At 40.6% G+C, this 17176-nt stretch overlaps 1 protein-coding gene across 1 annotated transcript in view; it reads left to right on the top strand.

Moving 5' to 3' along the window:
* fer1l6 (fer-1 like family member 6) overlaps positions 1-17176 on the top strand; it is a 152471-nt gene that overhangs the window by 113448 nt on the left and 21847 nt on the right. Inside the window, exons 31-36 of the mRNA XM_043688527.2 lie at positions 4402-4521; positions 6845-6972; positions 9036-9206; positions 12302-12456; positions 14049-14191; positions 16062-16150. Of these exons, the coding sequence (XP_043544462.2) occupies positions 4402-4521; positions 6845-6972; positions 9036-9206; positions 12302-12456; positions 14049-14191; positions 16062-16150 (806 nt within the window). The remainder of the gene's footprint in view (positions 1-4401; positions 4522-6844; positions 6973-9035; positions 9207-12301; positions 12457-14048; positions 14192-16061; positions 16151-17176) is intronic.

Below are 17176 nucleotides of genomic sequence, written 5' to 3'. Positions count from 1 at the left end.
ATGTATCTTGAATGAAGCTCCAACCTGCCGCTCCAGCTAACAGAGACAGGGAGTGCCACCATCCTGAGGCACTTTATCAGCACCTTTAATGAATTTGTGTTGAAAAATGGCTGGGGCACATCATTGTGGCAAAGCTGCCTGAGGGTGTAGCTGTTTCACGCACCTATGGGAAGACAAATGGAAAATTCCTGTCAGTCTCCAATAATTGCCCTTCAAAGTAATTCAATTAACTTCCTGCCAACCCTGACTGGGAAAATAGCCCAGGGATGGGATGGTACCAACACAGCTCACTCCTACTGGTGGTATGATCTTAGCTGCCTGCCTACTTGCAATCTTGTCCCCATATTGGGGTGAAAATTCAGCCCTAAAGAATAGTACCCCAACAGAATTTTGCTGAAATCTAAGACCCAAGGAAGGGGAGTCCAAAACTAGAGGGCATAGCTTTTTTTCATGCAGAGGGTGGCACGTGTATGGAATGTGCTGTCAGAGGAAGTGGTGGAGACTTGTACAATTACAACATTTAAAAGGCATCTGGATGGGTATATGAATAGGAGGGGTTTAGAGGGATATGGCCAATTCCTGACAAATGGGACTAAATTAATTTAGGATATCTGGTCAGCATGGACAAGGTGGAACAAAGGGTCTGTTTCTGTGCTGTATACCTCTATGACTCTATCAATGACTCAAAGGAAGATAGGACTTCTTAGAGGATTGGCTCTGCATCGAACCATGTAGTGTATTAAGTTACAAGTGAAACACTTTTATAAATGTTCAGTGATAGCAGCTCTCCTATAACTTTACTTAGAGTCATAGAGTCATAGAGATGTACAGCATGGAAACAGACCCTTCGGTCCAACCTGTCTATGCCGATCAGATATCCCAACCCAATCTAGTCCCACCTGCCATCCCTCCAAACCCTTCCTATTCATATACCCATCCAAATGCCTCTTAAATGTTGCAATTGTACCAGCCTCCACCACTTCCTCTGGCAGCTCATTCCATACACATACCACCCTCTGTGTGATAAGGTTGCCCTATAGGTCTCTTTTATATCTTTCCCCTCTCACCCTAAACCTATGTCCTCCAATTCTGGACGCCCCCACCCCAGGGAAAAGACTTTGTCTATTTATCCTATTCATGCCCCTCATAATTTTGTAAACCTCTATAAGGTCACCCCTCAGTCTCCGAGGCTCCAGGGAAAACAGCCCCAGCCTGTTCAGCCTCTCCCTGTCGCTCAAAGTTGTTAATTTTAAATTTAGATAGATACATTTTTGTTCAGCAGAGATATTAAATAACAAATATGGAAACCACGCAAGCTTGAAGAACAATTTATCTTTGTTTGGGGACCCTGCAGCCTCTGGGGCTAATCATTGAGTTACACTGAGGTGGATGATATACTGCTTTTTTAACAGCAAGATATAACAGAGAAATGTTGTAGGAATTGAGCATCACTTACAGTAGTTATAAAAAGACTATATTATTTTTATTTACAAATACTATGAGATCTAAAAATCACCATTAATCATCAGGAACATTTGTGCCACACAATTACTAGGCAATCACCAATCTAATAGGAGACAATCTAACCACTGCCCCTTGACTTTCAATGGTGTTACCATCATGAATTCCCCATTACCAACATCTTGGGGGATTACCACTAGCCAGAAACACAACTGGACTCTCCATAGAAACATAATGGCCATAAGAGCAGGGCAGAGTCATTGCGGTGAGCAATTTACCTCATGACTCCTCAAAGCTTGTCCACCATCTGCAAGACACAACTTAGGAGTGTCATGGAATATTCCCCACTTGCTTGGATGAGTGTAGTACCAACAACACTCAAGAAGTGTGACATCATCCATTTGATAGGCACCACATCTACCTTCGATGACCGACTTTTGATCACCTTCTCAAGATCAACTAGCGATGGGCAATAAATCCTGACTCAGCCAGCGACACCCATGTCCCATGAGTGAATAAAATAAAATCTAATTTGATGAAGGCATCATGAAGTATAATTTCATAAGACTTGCTGCTCTGTGGAATCAGACTCCTTCAGACCAAAGGGGTAGCCATGGGCACCCGCATGGGTCCCAGCTATGCCTGCCTCTTCGTAGGATATGGGGAATAGTTCATCTTTGCAGTTACACTGGCACCAATCCCCACCTTTTTCCTCTGCTACTTTGCTGACTGGATCATGCTCCCACGAGGAGGTGGAACAGTTCATCAACTTCACTAACACCTCCTACCTTAAGTTCACCCAGACCATCTCGGACACCGCCCTCTCCTTCCTGGAACTCTCCATCTCCACTTCCGGCGACCAACTCAACACGGACATCTACTTCAAACTCACCAACTCCCACAGCTACCTGGACTGCACCTCCTCCCACCCCTTCTCCTGTAAAAATGCAATCCCTTGCTCCCAATTCCTCTGCCTCTGCTGTATCTATTCTCAGGAGGAGCAATTCCACTCCAAGACATCCCAGATGGCCTCATATTTGAAACTACAATTTCCCCTCCCATGTGGTCAACAATGCCTGCCAGCGCATCTCCTCCACTTCCTGCACCTCCACCCTTGAACCTCACCCCTCCAACTGCAACAAGGATAGAACCCCCCTCGTCCTCATCTTCCACCCCACTAATCTCCGGATACAACACATTATCCTCTGCCATTTCTGCTGCCTACAATCAGACCCATCACCAGTTATATATTTCCCTCTCCACACCTAACTGTGCTCCGCAGAATGCATTCCCTCTGTGACTCCCTCATTAGGTCCACGACCCCACCAGCCCACCCTCCACATCCAATACCTTCCCTTGCCGCTGCAATAGGTGTAAAGCCTGTATCTACACCTTCCCCCTCACCTCCATCCTAGGCCCCAAAGTATCTTTTCATATCCAGCAGAGATTTTCCTGCACATCCAAACACCTCACCTACTGTGTCCATTGCTCTCAATGTGGTCTCTACTAAATTGGGGAGACAGGATGCCAAATAGCGGAATGTTTCAGAGAACATCTCTGGGACACATGCACTCAACAACTCCACCGCCCTTTGGCCAGCCACTTCAACTCCCCTCCCACTCTGCCAAGGACATGCAAGTCCTGGGCCTCTTCCACCGCCAAATCCAAGCCACCCGACGACTGGAGGAAGAATGCCTCATCTTCTACCTTGGGACCTTTCAACCACATGTCATTAATATCGACTTCACTAGTTTCCTAATCTCCCCATGCCCCACCTCCCCATCCCAGATCCAACTCTCCAACCTGGCACCGCCCTCTTGACCTGTCCATCTTCCTTCCCACCTATCTGCTCCACCCTCCCTACTGACCTATCAACATCACCCCCCACCTGCATCCACCTATCGCCTTCCCAGCTACCTCACCCCCACACCCACCCCCACCCTCCTGTCTATCTCTCAGCCTCCTTCCTCACTTGCCCCCTCCTCACCCCACATTCCCGATGAAGGGCTTATGCCCGAAATTTCGACTCTCCTGCTCCTCGGATGCTACCTGACCTACAGTGCTTTTCCAGCGCTATACTTTTAGACTCATACTCTCAACTGCCAAATGTATGTCAGATAATTGCCGCGTTGTTTTGTGGAGTCACAGCCCATCTATATTGGTACCAGCCAGGCATTGCATTCGCAATAGCTCATTTTAAAAGTATTCCTGAGACTTTTCTTCTTTCAGATAAAAGTATTTTGCTTTAATTGTGCTAATTTTTCAAGCAGCTACACTGGGTTATTGGGGAAACTCAAGAGTACTCATCGGATTGCAGGGCCAATGATATAGAGAGAATTGAACATGAGGATTATAATCGAGGAGTTGATAGAGTGTAAATGTGGAGGTGAAGGATTGAACAGCTGCAGAAATATAGTGCTAAATGGAAGACAAAATGCTGGACTATTGGGAGCTCCATTTCTGCTGCAGATCAGCATTCCATTTCTATTGCAATTTATGATGTGGAGGAGCCAGTGTTTGACTGGAGTGGACAAAGTTAAAAGTTTCGGAACTACCTGATGAAGGAGCAGCACTCCGAAAGCTAGTGCTTCCAAATAAGCCTGTTGGACTATAACCTGGTGTTGTGTGATTTTTTTTACTTTATGCCCATTTAAATAAAATGTATTAGAGTTGAGGAGGAATCACTTCACTCAAATGGTCATGAAACTGTGGAATTGACTACCCAGAGTGCATGGGACATTGGAACATGGAATAGGCTGAAAGAGGAGATTGACGGATAGATTTTTAAATGGGTTAAAGAGCTATCTTGAGCCCAAGATGAGATCAGCCATGATTGTATAAAGGACGGAGCAGCTTCAATGGGCTGAACTGCCAACGTCTGTTCTTAACTCTGATGTTCTTATATACTCAACAGCATTCCTTTCTCTTGTCTATTTTCAGGGATCATTCCAGGTGTGGAAATGTATTAATGATTATGATACAGATGGACAATGTAAAATTTTACATGGCATGCCATCAAACACCCCTGTCAAAGTTTTAATTAGAGTCTACATTGTAGCAGTAAGTGACATTGACATTTCACTCAGCTTTGAATATTAATCCTAATTCTTCAGCTTTTGATGAAAATTATTTGAAAAAAACGTACAATAAAAACATAAAACGTGTTAATGTTAGGAATAGCTGAGGTCCACACCTAAAAGGCTATCTCATATTTGTTCCCAGGTCTGATTGAGAAGTGCACCAGTAACAAAGACCACTTTCTTTATTTCTGTAGACCCCCAGATTAACATGGTAAAACAGATCAATATGTGTTTTTATATTTAATCTATTCATTTATACTTTAGTCAAGTAATCAGTTCTCTTGTGATTTTGGAGAAGATGTGTAGCTTGGATTATGAATCAGTAGTAAGTTTGCTTGCTGTGCTGGTAGATTTATTTTTAGATGTTTCATCACCATGCTAGGTAACATCATCAGTGAGCCTCCAATGAAGTGCTGGTGTTCTGTCCTGCTTGCTATTTGTGTGCCTTGGTCCTTTGTGGTTGATGATATCACTTCCAGTTCTTTTTCTGAGGGATCCAAATTGATATGTTTGTTAATGGAGTTCTGGTTTGAATGCCAGGTCTCTAGGAATTCCCATGCGTGTCTTTGTTTAGCCTGTCCCAGGATGGATTTATTGTCCCAGTCGAACTGGTGTACCTATTCATCTGTGTGTAGGGATTCTAGTGATAGTTGGTCATGTCTTTTGGTGGCTAGTTGACACTCATGTATCCTGGTGGCTAGTTTCCTCCCCGTCTGTCCAATGTAATGTTTGTTGCAGTCCTTCCAGGGTATTTTATATGATGCTCATTCTGCTAGTTGTTGGTACAGGGTTATTTAGATTCATCAGGAGCTGTTTTGGTGTGGTGGTAGGTTTGTGAGCTACCATGCTGCTGAAGGTCCAGAGTAGACTGGTCATCATCTCTGAGATGTCTTTAATATATGGCAGGGTGGCATTTGTGTTCAAGCCAAAGAAACACTGGCCACACTACTAGACGTACCAAGGACACAAACACCTGACAGCACCAACTCCTCAAAATAGTAGACCTATGGCTCACAACCCACTTCACCTTCAACAACAAGATCTACAAACAAATCAATGGGTTGCCAATGGGATCACCAGTATCAGGACTCTTCACAGAAGCAGTTATGCAAAGGTTAGAACAAACAGTCATTCCCATGATCCAGCCCAAGCTTTGGATCCGCTATGTGGATGACACCTTTGTCATCACAAAACGCAACAAATTAGAAGAAACCCACAAACACATATACAATATCCTTGCCGGTATAAAGTTCACCAAAGAGGAAGAGAACAATAATAGACTCCCCTTCCTAGATGTCACAGTAGGATGAAAAGCCAATGGAGAGCTGCAGACCAGCGTCTACATGAAAGCCACACACACTGACCAGATACTCAACTAGAGGAGCAATCATCCCAACACCCACAAACTGAGCTGCATCAGGACATTATTTAAATGAACCACAACACACTGCAGCACCCTGGAACTACAAAAAGCTGAGGAAAAACACCTATACAACGTATTCAAGAACAACAGGTACCCAAGAAGTGCAGTCAGCCGATTTGTACACGACAGACCTAAACAAGAAGACACAATACACCCAGAGACTCTAGCCACCCTGCCATACATTAGACATCTCAGAGATGACAACCAAACTACTTGACCCTGAGGCATCATGGTAGCCCAAACCTTCAACCACACTGAAACAGCTCCGGATGAATCTAAAGGACCCTGTACCAACAACCAGCAGAATGAGCAACCTTGCAAGGACTGCAACAAACATTACAGGACAGAAGGGCAGGAAACTAGCCACCAGGATACATGAGTACCAAGTAACCATGAAAATACGTGACCAACTATCACTGGTATCTATACACACAGACGAAGAGGGACACCAGTTCGACTGGGACAATACATCTAACCTGGGGCAGGCTAAACAAAGACACGCAAAGGAATTCCTAGAAGCCTGGCATTCACACCAGTACTCCATTAACAAAAGTATCGATTTGGACCACTCAGAAAAAGAACCGGAAGTGATATCACCAACTACAACAGACCAAGATACATAAATAACAAGTGAGACAGAACACCAGCGTTTCAGGGGAGGCTCACTGATGATGTTACCTAGCATGGTGATAAAACGTCTGAGGACACATCTACCAGCTCAGTGAGCAAACTTACAACCTAATCACTTCTATTGCAGCTCCTGGCCCGGAGAAGTCATCATTCTACATCATTAGTACAAAGTTACATATTAAAATAAACATATCGATATATAAATATCTCAGTAATCAAGTGTTTCTTTTATTTCTTCATCCTGTATCAGGCAAGTAATCTCTACCCTGCTGACCCTGATGGAAAGGCTGATCCTTACATTGTTCTGCAACTTGGAAAGACTGAAATTAAGGATCGTGATAATTACATCCCCAAACAACTTAATCCGCTGTTTGGAAGGTCAGAAGATGACTGCTCGCTTGTGTGTTAATGTCTGATCTAGTCTGTAAATGTTCCAATGTTGTAAATAATTGGATAAGGTACAGACTAGAGGCTCAAGACAGCTTTGTATGCTGAGCCATATATGAGATAACTTCACCAAAGCAGGTTTAGTATTACAACTTACAAATGAGTGTAAATGGCAGTGAAATGTTAAATTTTGCTGTTATAATTTCACATGCATCTAATAGCCAGTTTGGAGGAGAGAATGAGAAGGCAAAAATGTGAAATTAGGTATGATGATGGGTTTCAGGAGGCTATTGCCTACCCAACCTTCTCTGGTATTTTACTGATGATGGTTTTATGCTGATGCATAAATCAGTTGAGGCTATGAAATATCCAATGCATGGCTTTTTAGATTGAATTGGAAATTGTTGTGGGTTTGGAAGGTGCTGTCCGAGAATCTTTGGTGAATTTCTGCAGTGCATCTTCTAGACAGTACACACTGCTGCATCTGAGCATCGGTTTTAGAGAAAGTAGATGCTTGGGGATGCAGAGCCAGTCAAGAGGGCTGCAAGGTCCAGATTAGAGTGGTGCTGGAAAAGCACAGCAGGTCAGGCAGCATCTGAGGAGCAGGAAAATTAACGTTGTGGACAAAGGCCCTTCATCAGGAATGCATTCCTAATGAAGCGCTTTTGCCCGAAACATCGATTTTCCTGCTCCTTAGATGCTGCCTGACCTGCTGCGCTTTTCCAGCACCACTCTAATCTGGACCTTGTAGATGGTGGACAGGCTTTGGGGAGTCAAGAGGTGAGTTATTGCCTGGCTGCTTAAGGACCTCCTCCTGCCACTGCTGGTATTTTATCTGCTGTTATTTTATCTGATGTGTGTCAAGGTAGGAGCAGTGCTAGAAATGGTGAACTGCGGGTTATCTGAGTGAGAGCTGGTGTCTCTTGAAGGTGACACATCCTCCCAGTTAGAACTGGAAGCCATGCCTTTACACAAACAAGAACTTGAAAGCTCTAAAATCAGGTTGTGGCTTCCCAAAGCTGTAGAGGTAGCTGTCCCTACCCCTTCCAGTGGGGCCACCAGCTCTGAAAAATTGTAGCCCGCTTTGAGCCTGCTGGGTGGCACAGGCCCGATAGCATCTGAACACTCAGCAGAGTAACTAGGGACAGGCAATAAATGCTGGCCAGCCAGCAATGCCCATATCCCACAAATGAATAAATGAAAAAAGGACACTGTTACTCTGCCATTCCCTGTGCTTGTGCATTCAAATATGTGCACTTACAAACTCCCAACTCTTCAGCTTGTTGTTGACTGAGAAGGATGTTAATGAGACACCAAATTTGCTTCAATTAGTAAAGGAAATATATTGTAGAAGAACACTTTGGTTTCAAAGCTGATTTTTTAAGAAGGAATTTAAAAGTAGATTCTGCACATGCTGAAAAAAGTCAGCTCTTACATTTATGGATTAGTGGTGCTGGAAGAGCACAGCAGTTCAGGCAGCATCCGAGGAGCTGCTCTTGGATGCTGCCTGAACTGCTGTGCTCTTCCAGCACCACTAATCCAGAATCTGGTTTCCAGCATCTGCAGTCATTGTTTTTAGCTCTTACATGATACGTTGAAATGCCTTTGAATTAAAACAGGCAATTTCTAATATGATCCATTCATTTTTACTGTAATTGTATTTTAAGAGCTACACAATTCTACAACTCTGTGTGATCCTTGTACTAGACAGTGAGTTAGAATTATTTGACTCCAAGAATGTTCTTTGAACTCTGGAGGGAACCATAGGTTCTTTGCTATGAATATTTGTTTTACTTGCCTCTTATCTTAAAAATAAAACTTTCAAAATTTGCAATGGCCCTTTTTATTTATTCCAATTAAATCTACTTGAGATAGAGTCCTTGAAAATTCAATATTTCATTAAAAAGTCAAGACAAAAGTATAACTTTATCACATCAATTTTTCAAAATCTGGAGCTCTAATTTCTTAGGCTTTATTGTTAAAATTATTCAGTCTTCATCTGTTATTAGGAAAAAAATTACCTCTGTACAATAATCCTTTCCTTCATCTGACAGATCTTATGAGATTGAGGCGACATTCCCAATGGAATCTCTGCTCACGATAACAATCTATGATTTCGATTTGGTTGGAACAGATGATTTGATTGGATCAACTAAAATTGATCTGGAGAACCGCTTTTACAGCAAGTACAGAGCTACCTGCGGATTACCATATGAATATGAAATGTAAGGATGGGTTACATCTCAATCTACTGGACAGAAAGGGCAGATGTGCTTGTAATACTGCACACGACTGAGAGAGAAAGATTAGTTTGCTGTAAATGTGCGGGTGGGTTTGCTCAGTTGGCTGAATGCCTAGCATTAATGAAGAACAATGCCAGTGTGGCTGTGATAGTTGATGGAAGTTGCCTCTTGCCTTGCCTCATATTTGATGTGAAGTGGTATCCCTCAAGCTAATAACCAATTGTTTCTCTTCTGTAGAGCCAAATGACTTTGTGATCTATGGCTCGCTATTTAATTACGTGGTGTAAAATCACTCACTGATTTGCAAACTATTGGGAATACAATGGTGAAAAATCTCTTTAGAAGGAAACAGATTTATGATGCAGGTTCTCTTTAAGCTGCCTTAGAGAGGGAAATTGGAGAGATTGATCTCACTGGACTGCTAATACTGGATTATAGAAAGACTTTATTTGGCTGAATGGATACACGTTCCAGCAAGTTAGGGGTTAATTATTATGTTACTGAACTAGTAGTGCTGGGAATAATGATATAGTTCTTGATAAGATAATGATAAGTTCAAATCTCAATGTGGCAGTATGGGAATTTAAATTCAGTATATAAAACAAATATGGAAAATAAAACATAATGGTGACCATCAAAGTATTGGACCCACCTGATTCACTTATGGCAATTTGGACAGGGAGTCTATCACCCTGAACACATTTGGGCTATATGTGAGTCCAAACTCATGTTTAGCAAATGTGCAAATGTGTCAAAGTTCTTTGAAGATGTAACAAACAGGGTGGATGTGGGGCTATTAGATGTAATGTATTTGCAATCCAAAAGGAATTTGATACAGTTTCACATCAGAGTTACTGCACACAGCAGTAACTCATGGTGAAGTGAGTGACATGTTAGTACAAATAGATAGTTGACAAACTAACAAGAAACAGTGAATCATTTGATCATTTTCAGGTTGGAAAACCATAACTAGAGAAATGAGGTGACCTTGACAATTTACAATCTATATTAATGACCTGGACAAAGCAACAAAGAGCATTGTAGTCAAATCTCCTTATGATACAAAGATAAGTAGGAAGGCATATTGTGAGGCAGATACAAAGAATCTACAGAGAAACATTGAGTGGACAAAATATGGCAGAAAAGTATAATGTATGAGCTTATTCAGTTTGGCAGGAAGAATAGAAAATCAGAATATCATTTACATGGACAGAGACCACAGAATGCTGAAGTATAAAGGCACCTGGTGTTCTCGTAAGTGAATCCCCTATGTTAGTACGCTGTTTCAGCAAGTAACTAGGAAGGAAAATGGAATGTTGAACCTTATTATAAGGAAGTTGGAGTATAAAAATGTGAGGTCTTGCTACAATTGTACCAGCCATTTGTCAGATACCATTTGGAGAACTGTGTACAGTTTTGGCTATTTTAGACAGATCCACTTGAGGATTAATTAGAGGGATCAGAAAATAGTCACAAGGCTGTTTCCTGGAATGAAGAGATTGGTTTATGTGGAAAAGTTGAGCAGGTTTGGCCTATATTCATTGGAACTTAGATGAATAAGGAATGATCATATTAGAACATGTAATATTCTGAGTGAGAGTCAGTTTTTTTAGGGCTATTTGAGGTTTTCCTGACTGACACATTTTGATTTTTGGGGCTCCTTTTCATGCTCATTAATTATTTTATGAGGTAATGGGCTCATGTAGTAATATTATCATATGCATTGTGGTTTATTTTTGGGTTCCTTCCTTAGATAGATTGTACAAATATTAAAGATTGCATACACACATATGTATTTGATCAAATCTAATTTGGAACTTACAAGAGGATTTTTAAAATGTATTTATTGTAAATAAATCTTTAATGTTCATAATTTTTACGCATTCGCAAAAAGGAATAGCTAAATGCATACCTGATTTAACAATGGTGCAACATTAATATTGATTTTCCAGGAGTAATTCTTCCTTACTGGAAAAAATACAATTTGCAAATAGCTTTCTGAAAAGCTTCATGGAAGTTGAATGCAGGGTGTTCACTGTTATCTAGAGAAACAATTTTCAAATTATTATTTGCTTTTACGCATTAAAAATATGTAAGCTCTCAGCTACCCACTACAGAAAATGCTCCTGTGTGCCATCACCTCTCAGCATGTTGAATATTAAGCATGATTATTAATAATATTATTCTCAACTCCATTAAACTTGGTCAATAATGGATAAAATTACATGATGCATAAAGGCCATGATACCTACCCAATCATTAGTAGGTCAATCTCAGTGCTCCTCTCCCCACTCCTCCTGTCTCCACACCTCTCAACTGACACCGAAACACAGTAACCCAAGCTGGTTGCAACCTAGATCGGCCTTAGTGGAGTTCAGTTCCACCAGTCACATTTCCCAGTCTTACTGCTTTTCACTGCTTCTGTATCTGGAAGAGCAGCAAGCTTGGGAGAGAGGGAATTTGTCAGTGATGGAACTGAACAGAATCTGTGTTTGGGGAAACAGTTCTTCACTGATTTTACCTCGCCCACATACTATGACATGTTTTGTCTGATTGGTCACCTCAGCGACTGAATTTTCACAGGCATTTTTGGGCTTTTCAGGGGTACATGTACCTGCCAGCCCTGTGTATTTTGACTGTTAGTCCTGAGGGAACTTGACGGATTAGATACTAAGAGACTTCTTCCTCTCATGAAGGGAATTTAGGAATAGACGTCACAATTTTTGTTTATTCGTTCATGGGATGTGGGCATTGCTGGCTGGCTCATCATTCCTTGTCTATCTCTAGCTGCCTTTGAGAAGGCTGCTTCAGCCAATGATGTCCACATTCCATGAAGTAATAAAAATAAATAATAAGGGGTCTCTCATTTAGGATGGAGATGAGGATGGAGGAGAAATTTCTTGTCTGTAGTTTATTAATCTTTAGAATGCTTTTCCACTGAGGAGGATGTCCCTTATTTTTACTCTTGTTTGTTTTGAGCTCTCAACTACCAGTAGATTTCAAAGCTGACATAATTTAATCAGTCTGACAAAAAACATGTCTAAGGATATTTTAATTACAATCTATAATAATTGCAGAGAAGGTTACAATGCCTGGCGTGATGCAATGAAACCAACCGAAATCTTAAGCAGAATGTGTAAGGAAAACCATCTCCGTGGACCCTACTTCAGATCGGGAGAGATAGAGGTGGAACGCAAAATCTTTGCGGGAAAAACCATCTTTATGGAAGACGGTGAATATCAATATTTATATTAATAAAAACCTGGAATACAGAGATATTACAAAAACTTTGGAACTGTAACATTTTCCCTTCTCAACATTATAAGTGGTGGTTGCATAGCAGGTTTTGAGATTGATGTTGAATGTGGAAATCTCACTTTTTCCTGATCCCTCCAGCAGATTCACCATAATTACAAAGCTAATTATGGGATTCTTGACTGCAAATTAGTGCCTTCATACACAAAAGAGTAAAAGTTTATTTAACAACCCTATCACAGTTATTATTAAACTGATATGTCTGTGAAACATCAAGTCATATAGTCATACAGCACAGAAACAGACCCTTCAATCCAACGTGTCCGCTGAGACCAGACATCCCAGTCTGATCTAGTCCCTTTTGCTAGCATTTGGCCCATATTCCTCTAAACCCTTCCTATTCATATACCCATCCAAGTGCCTTTTAAATGTTGTAATTGTGCCAGCCTCCACCACTTCTTCTGGCAGCTCGTTCCATATATGCACCATCCTCTGTGTGAAACATTTTCCCCTCAGGTCCTTTTTAAATCTTTCCCCTCTCACCTTAAACCTATGCTCTCTAGTTTTGGACATCCCCCACCATAACTATTCACCTATCCATGCCCCTCATGATTTCATAGTATGATTTTATAATAATTTTTACAATAAACCACTATATATTCAAAATTCTGTAGGGTAAGGAGTAAAGGAGAGGTGCTGGCATAATGATAATTTCACTGGACTAATAATCTAGAATCCCAGATTAATATTCTGGCAATATGGCTTCAAATCACGCCATGGTAAATGGTGAAGTTTAATACTGAAATCTGGAATAAATCTGTTCAATGAAGTAAAGATCCTATCGGTTCACTAATGTGCTTGAGGGAAGGAAATCTTCACAGTTCGCTCTATCTCAACGTATTTTCTTTGTACAGATATATAACCGAAAAAGAGAGTGTGAGGATCTCGTACAGTATTCTTTTGAATAATTAAACATGTTAGCTTTGATGTCATCCTCATGTGAAGCAGAGATTATACTTTCGTGTAGGATGTGAATTGCCTTCTTTTAAAGCTTATTGGTTATCCTCCTTCATTAATCTATATTGGCCTCCTATTACATATTTATGTGTCATCCTTTCATGAGTGTTTACCTATCCTTATTTATGTGCCCATTTTGTACTGTATAGCACAACTATACTTCTTTGACGTCAAGTTTAAGGAAAATTTCAACCTTCCTGAGTGATCAATGGGAACACACTTTCAACACTTTCATCAATCCAGTTTCAGTGAATCTAGATGACATTGTGTATTTATATAGTATTTTTAATATACGATGATGTTCCAACATACTTCATGTTAACTTTCAGTGATTCATATACAAGGGAGTTCTCTGAATACCAACACTTTCTAGCTAGCTTTTCCCTACTTAAGAAATGTTTTGTTTCAATTTTTTTCTGTAGGAGTTGATATTTCACAGTTCTTTACATATTCTACTCACTTGTTCTTTTAGAACTTGTGTGTAATTCAGCCACCTCTAAGTAGCAATAATTGTTTTTTTATACGATCTAAGCATATTCTTGTTTTATATAGGCGAGGAGGTGATCTCACATGAACACCTGGCTTTAAAGGTGTTACACTATTGGTCAGAAATTCCTGGTGCTGGATATAAATTGGTTCCTGAACACATTGAAACACGACCTCTCTACCACTTGGACAAACCGGGCATGGAACAGGTAATTTCACTGGACTAGCTGGACAAAGCTCTTAATTGCTGAGAAATGAGAGCTTCAACCATTACATGACGTGCTCATCTTATATCATCTACCTCCATAGTGACAAATTCTTACACCCTGATATGTGTTTAATGCATGAACTTCCTAAAACTTTCATGAATTATTGGGAGCTAAAAAATTGTGTTTTTTAACAGGCAGTATTACAACCATGAATAAACTAAACTCCATTCCGAGCTCAACATGCACTATTTTGTTAGGTCTCTTGTGGTATATTACTAGTGTCCCTGCCTCTGAAGCAATAGGGCTGTGTTCAAGTTTGGCCTTTTTCAGAGGTGTGCAATAATATCTCTGAATAGTTTAATTGTTTTGATAACTATCTGTTTGAGATTTTGGGTTGCTTCATTTATAAATGGACAAGGGTCATTATCTTGGTCAGTGACAATTAGATGTTTCTTCAAGCTGCACAATTTTAAGTTACTTAACAACAAGAAGTTGTTTTATATTGGACCATTAGCGTGGTAAAATGCTGGAAAACACTTCATTGAGGCAGTCTCAAATAGACTTTGATGTCGAACTACATGTGGAGATATTCTGCTTGGTTAAAGCAATGGGCTTTAAACTGTATCATAAAGGAAGAGAGAGTGGTAAAACAACAGAGGCCTCAGGTGGGAACTCCAGAGGCTTATTCAAAGGCTTGGAGTGAGTGAAGGAAATTGAAAATATGTAAGAAGTCAGAATTGGATGTTTGCAGAGGGTGACAAGTTGTCAGACTAGGAAATTATAGAGATAGGAATAAGAATTTTAAATTGGAACATTGTGGGATGATATCCCAATGCTTTGTGAAATGTTCCTGTTGCTTGGCTATAGGTACAATGACAAAGCTTACTTGTTGTTTTTCACTTAGAAACATATTTAATCATCAGTTTATGTTCCAGATGATTCATGGTGTTGGTCAAGTATGTATTGTAATTAATTTTGGAAATAAATTTGTCCCACACAGTTTGTTGAGAAACAACATGCAGCTCTTTGGGAAATATACATCCACCCAAATATATAAATTAATCACAAAGATATTAGTTGATTCCTAGTGGCAATGAATCCATCTCCTCATGCCCAGGTTTGTTAACTTATGCTTGTAGTGTATTCCTGCTCGCTTGGCTGTGTGGTAGAGTTCTCACTTTCCTATTCAACCAAAATCACTAAAAGCTGCTTGCCTATTATTTGTGACACGTTATTTGCACAAAAAATTGGCTGCTGCATTTGTTGACAAAATTGCATTGGCTAATATTCAAAAGCAACAAATTAGCTGCGCTGTGTTTTGAGTCTTTCTGTGGACACAAAAAGGCAGCATCTGACTGCAAGGTTTTTTTCATTTAATTTGAAAATTGGCTATAATCAAAACCCATTCAGAACCTGGTGCAATTCATCAACCAGATACAAAAGTGAGGGGCTGAATTTAAGTGCAAATCTGTGAAAGATGTGGAATTCTAAAGGGTAGTCTGTTTATTCTTTTAGAATGGAATTTTGACCATATTGGAAACTTATCATAACTTTCTGTCCTTTTTAACATCTTGAAACAATTGCAGAAACTTTCGACTTTGGAGATGCTAAAAAAATGGATCAGTTGCCTAATATGAAAGGGAAATAAGGTAGAGATACTCATTGGAGGGACATTCTAATATCACTTGCTTAGGTTGTCCTTCCCTGCTTTCAAAAGCAAGATGTCTTCAACAACCTCTCTTGAGGCCACAGTCTAATTCTGCATTTTCCAACCTTGTGTTGCTAATGTAATCATCACTTAAGCATCGTGTTAAATTTTATGGAAACACGTTACTGCTTGGTCAATTTCAAGTTTCTGATAATCCTCCAGGGCCGTATCCAGATGTGGGTGGACATGTTTCCAATGGACATGCCTCCTCCTGGTCCTGCTGTTGACATATCACCTCGTAAACCAAAAAGGTAAGAGCTGAATTCTAGTTGGAACACAAGCACCATAGTATTTGTAAGAGGGTTTGTAAGAACAGTGTCCTGCTGTATGTCTGTAATTTATTATTTAAAAGGATATTAAACTTTATTTAGAGCCATTCATCTCATTAAATTATTTGCTCTTACTGTGAAAGCTCCCCGCTGTTTTATTCTGCTCTTCGGAGCACCCTGTACTCATTTAATTCTATGACCTTAACTGATATGGTATATCCAGATTATCAAATTGACATCGAATCAAATTATATGCAATTTTAAAAACCATCCACTTTGAAACTAAACATTCTAAAGACTACTTCTGAAATCATTTGTGCCTTACCACAGTGAGACCTTGGCCAATAGTGGAATTGAGGGCTTCAAGTTATTTCTTAGACTTTTACGTTGTTATATTCTTCTTCTTCGGATCCTTTTATAATGGAATATACTGGGGAAATGGATACTATTAGCCTGATATTACACACTAGGTTGACGACAAATTTATTTTCAAGGTTTTTCGGCCCAGATTTTGAGATCAATGGTCTCAATGGATCGATAAAGCTTCCTGGATAAACTGACCTGGAACTGACCTGTGCCACCGTGGGCGGCACGGTGGCACAGTGGTCAGCACTGCTGCCTCACAGCGCCAGAGACCTGGGTTCAATTCCCGCCTCAGGCGACTGACTGTGTGGAGTTTGCACATTCTCCCCGTGTCTGCGTGGGTTTCCTCCGGGTGCTCCGGTTTCCTCCCACAGTCCAAAGATGTGCAGGTCAGGTGAATTGGTCATGCTAAATTGCCCGTAGTGTTAGGTAAGGGGTAGATGTAGGGGTATGGGTGGGTTGCGCTTCGGCGGGGCGGTGTGGACTTGTTGGGCCGAAGGGCCTGTTTCCACACTGTAAGTAATCTAATCTAATCTCATCTAATCTAATCTCTCTGCAAAGATCTGGTGATAAAGGACTGCAGCAGCTAGTCCAATCAGAAGGCTGGAAGCCTCAAAATGAAGGCACTGCAAGACTGGAATGAAA

Source organism: Chiloscyllium plagiosum, unplaced genomic scaffold (genome assembly GCF_037043375.1).
Source record: "Chiloscyllium plagiosum isolate Xiang-an unplaced genomic scaffold, Cpla_swu_hap1 HiC_scaffold_4, whole genome shotgun sequence".
Taxonomy (NCBI): Eukaryota; Metazoa; Chordata; class Chondrichthyes; order Orectolobiformes; family Hemiscylliidae; genus Chiloscyllium; species Chiloscyllium plagiosum.
The sequence above is the reverse complement of the archived record's forward strand: the minus strand, read 5'-3'. Positions and strand labels throughout refer to the sequence as shown.